This window comes from Bison bison, unplaced genomic scaffold (assembly GCF_000754665.1).
Source record: "Bison bison bison isolate TAMUID 2011002044 unplaced genomic scaffold, Bison_UMD1.0 scf7180017864289, whole genome shotgun sequence".
In the NCBI taxonomy this organism is placed as follows: domain Eukaryota; kingdom Metazoa; phylum Chordata; class Mammalia; order Artiodactyla; family Bovidae; genus Bison; species Bison bison.
Window position 1 is genome coordinate 3,056,539 of NW_011494861.1, and position 802 is coordinate 3,057,340.

General features: G+C 67.5%; 1 protein-coding gene across 1 annotated transcript in view; it reads left to right on the plus strand.

The window, feature by feature from the left end:
* CASZ1 (castor zinc finger 1) overlaps positions 1 to 802 on the plus strand; it is a 145,571-nt gene that overhangs the window by 139,458 nt on the left and 5,311 nt on the right. The window contains exon 12 of the mRNA XM_010850186.1: positions 66 to 800. Within this exon, the coding sequence (XP_010848488.1) occupies positions 66 to 800 (735 nt within the window). The remainder of the gene's footprint in view (positions 1 to 65; positions 801 to 802) is intronic.

Genomic DNA, 802 nt, shown 5'->3' on the forward strand with positions numbered 1-802 from the left:
AGGGAGTCCTCCTGACCTCACGAGGCCCCATGACAGCCTCCCTATTTGCCCCCCCTTACCCCCAGGCGCCCCGGCTGCACGTTCACCTTCAAGAACAAGTGTGACATCGAGAAGCACAAAAGCTACCACATCAAGGACGACGCCTACGCCAAGGACGGCTTCAAGAAGTTCTACAAGTACGAGGAGTGCAAGTACGAGGGCTGCGTGTACAGCAAGGCCACCAACCACTTCCACTGCATCCGCGCCGGCTGCGGCTTCACCTTCACCTCCACCAGCCAGATGACCTCGCACAAGCGCAAGCACGAGCGCAGGCACATACGCGCCTCCGGCTCCGGCGTGCTGGGGCTGCCACCCTCGCTGCTGGGCGCCAAGGACACGGAGCACGAGGAGTCCAGCAACGACGACCTGGTCGACTTCTCGGCCCTGAGCAGCAAGAACTCCAGCCTGAGCGCCTCCCCCACTAGCCAGCAGTCCTCCGCCTCCCTGGCCACGGCCACTGCCGCCTCCGAGGCCGTGCCCAGCGCCACCAAGCCTCCCAACAGCAAGATCTCGGGGCTGCTGGCCCAGGGCCTGCCCAGCTCCATCCCCCTGGCGCTGGCCCTCTCCAACTCTGGCCTGGCCAGCGCCGCACCCTACTTCCCCATCCTTCCTGGCCGGGGCAGCGCCTCCCTGCCGGTGGGTGCCCCCGGCCTCATGGGTGCCATGTCGTCCGGGACAGCAGGCTCAGCAACCCCTGACACGCCCGCCCTGGCAGCCTCGGGAGCTGGTGACTCGGTGGCGGCGGGGGGTGCCTCACGCCCCC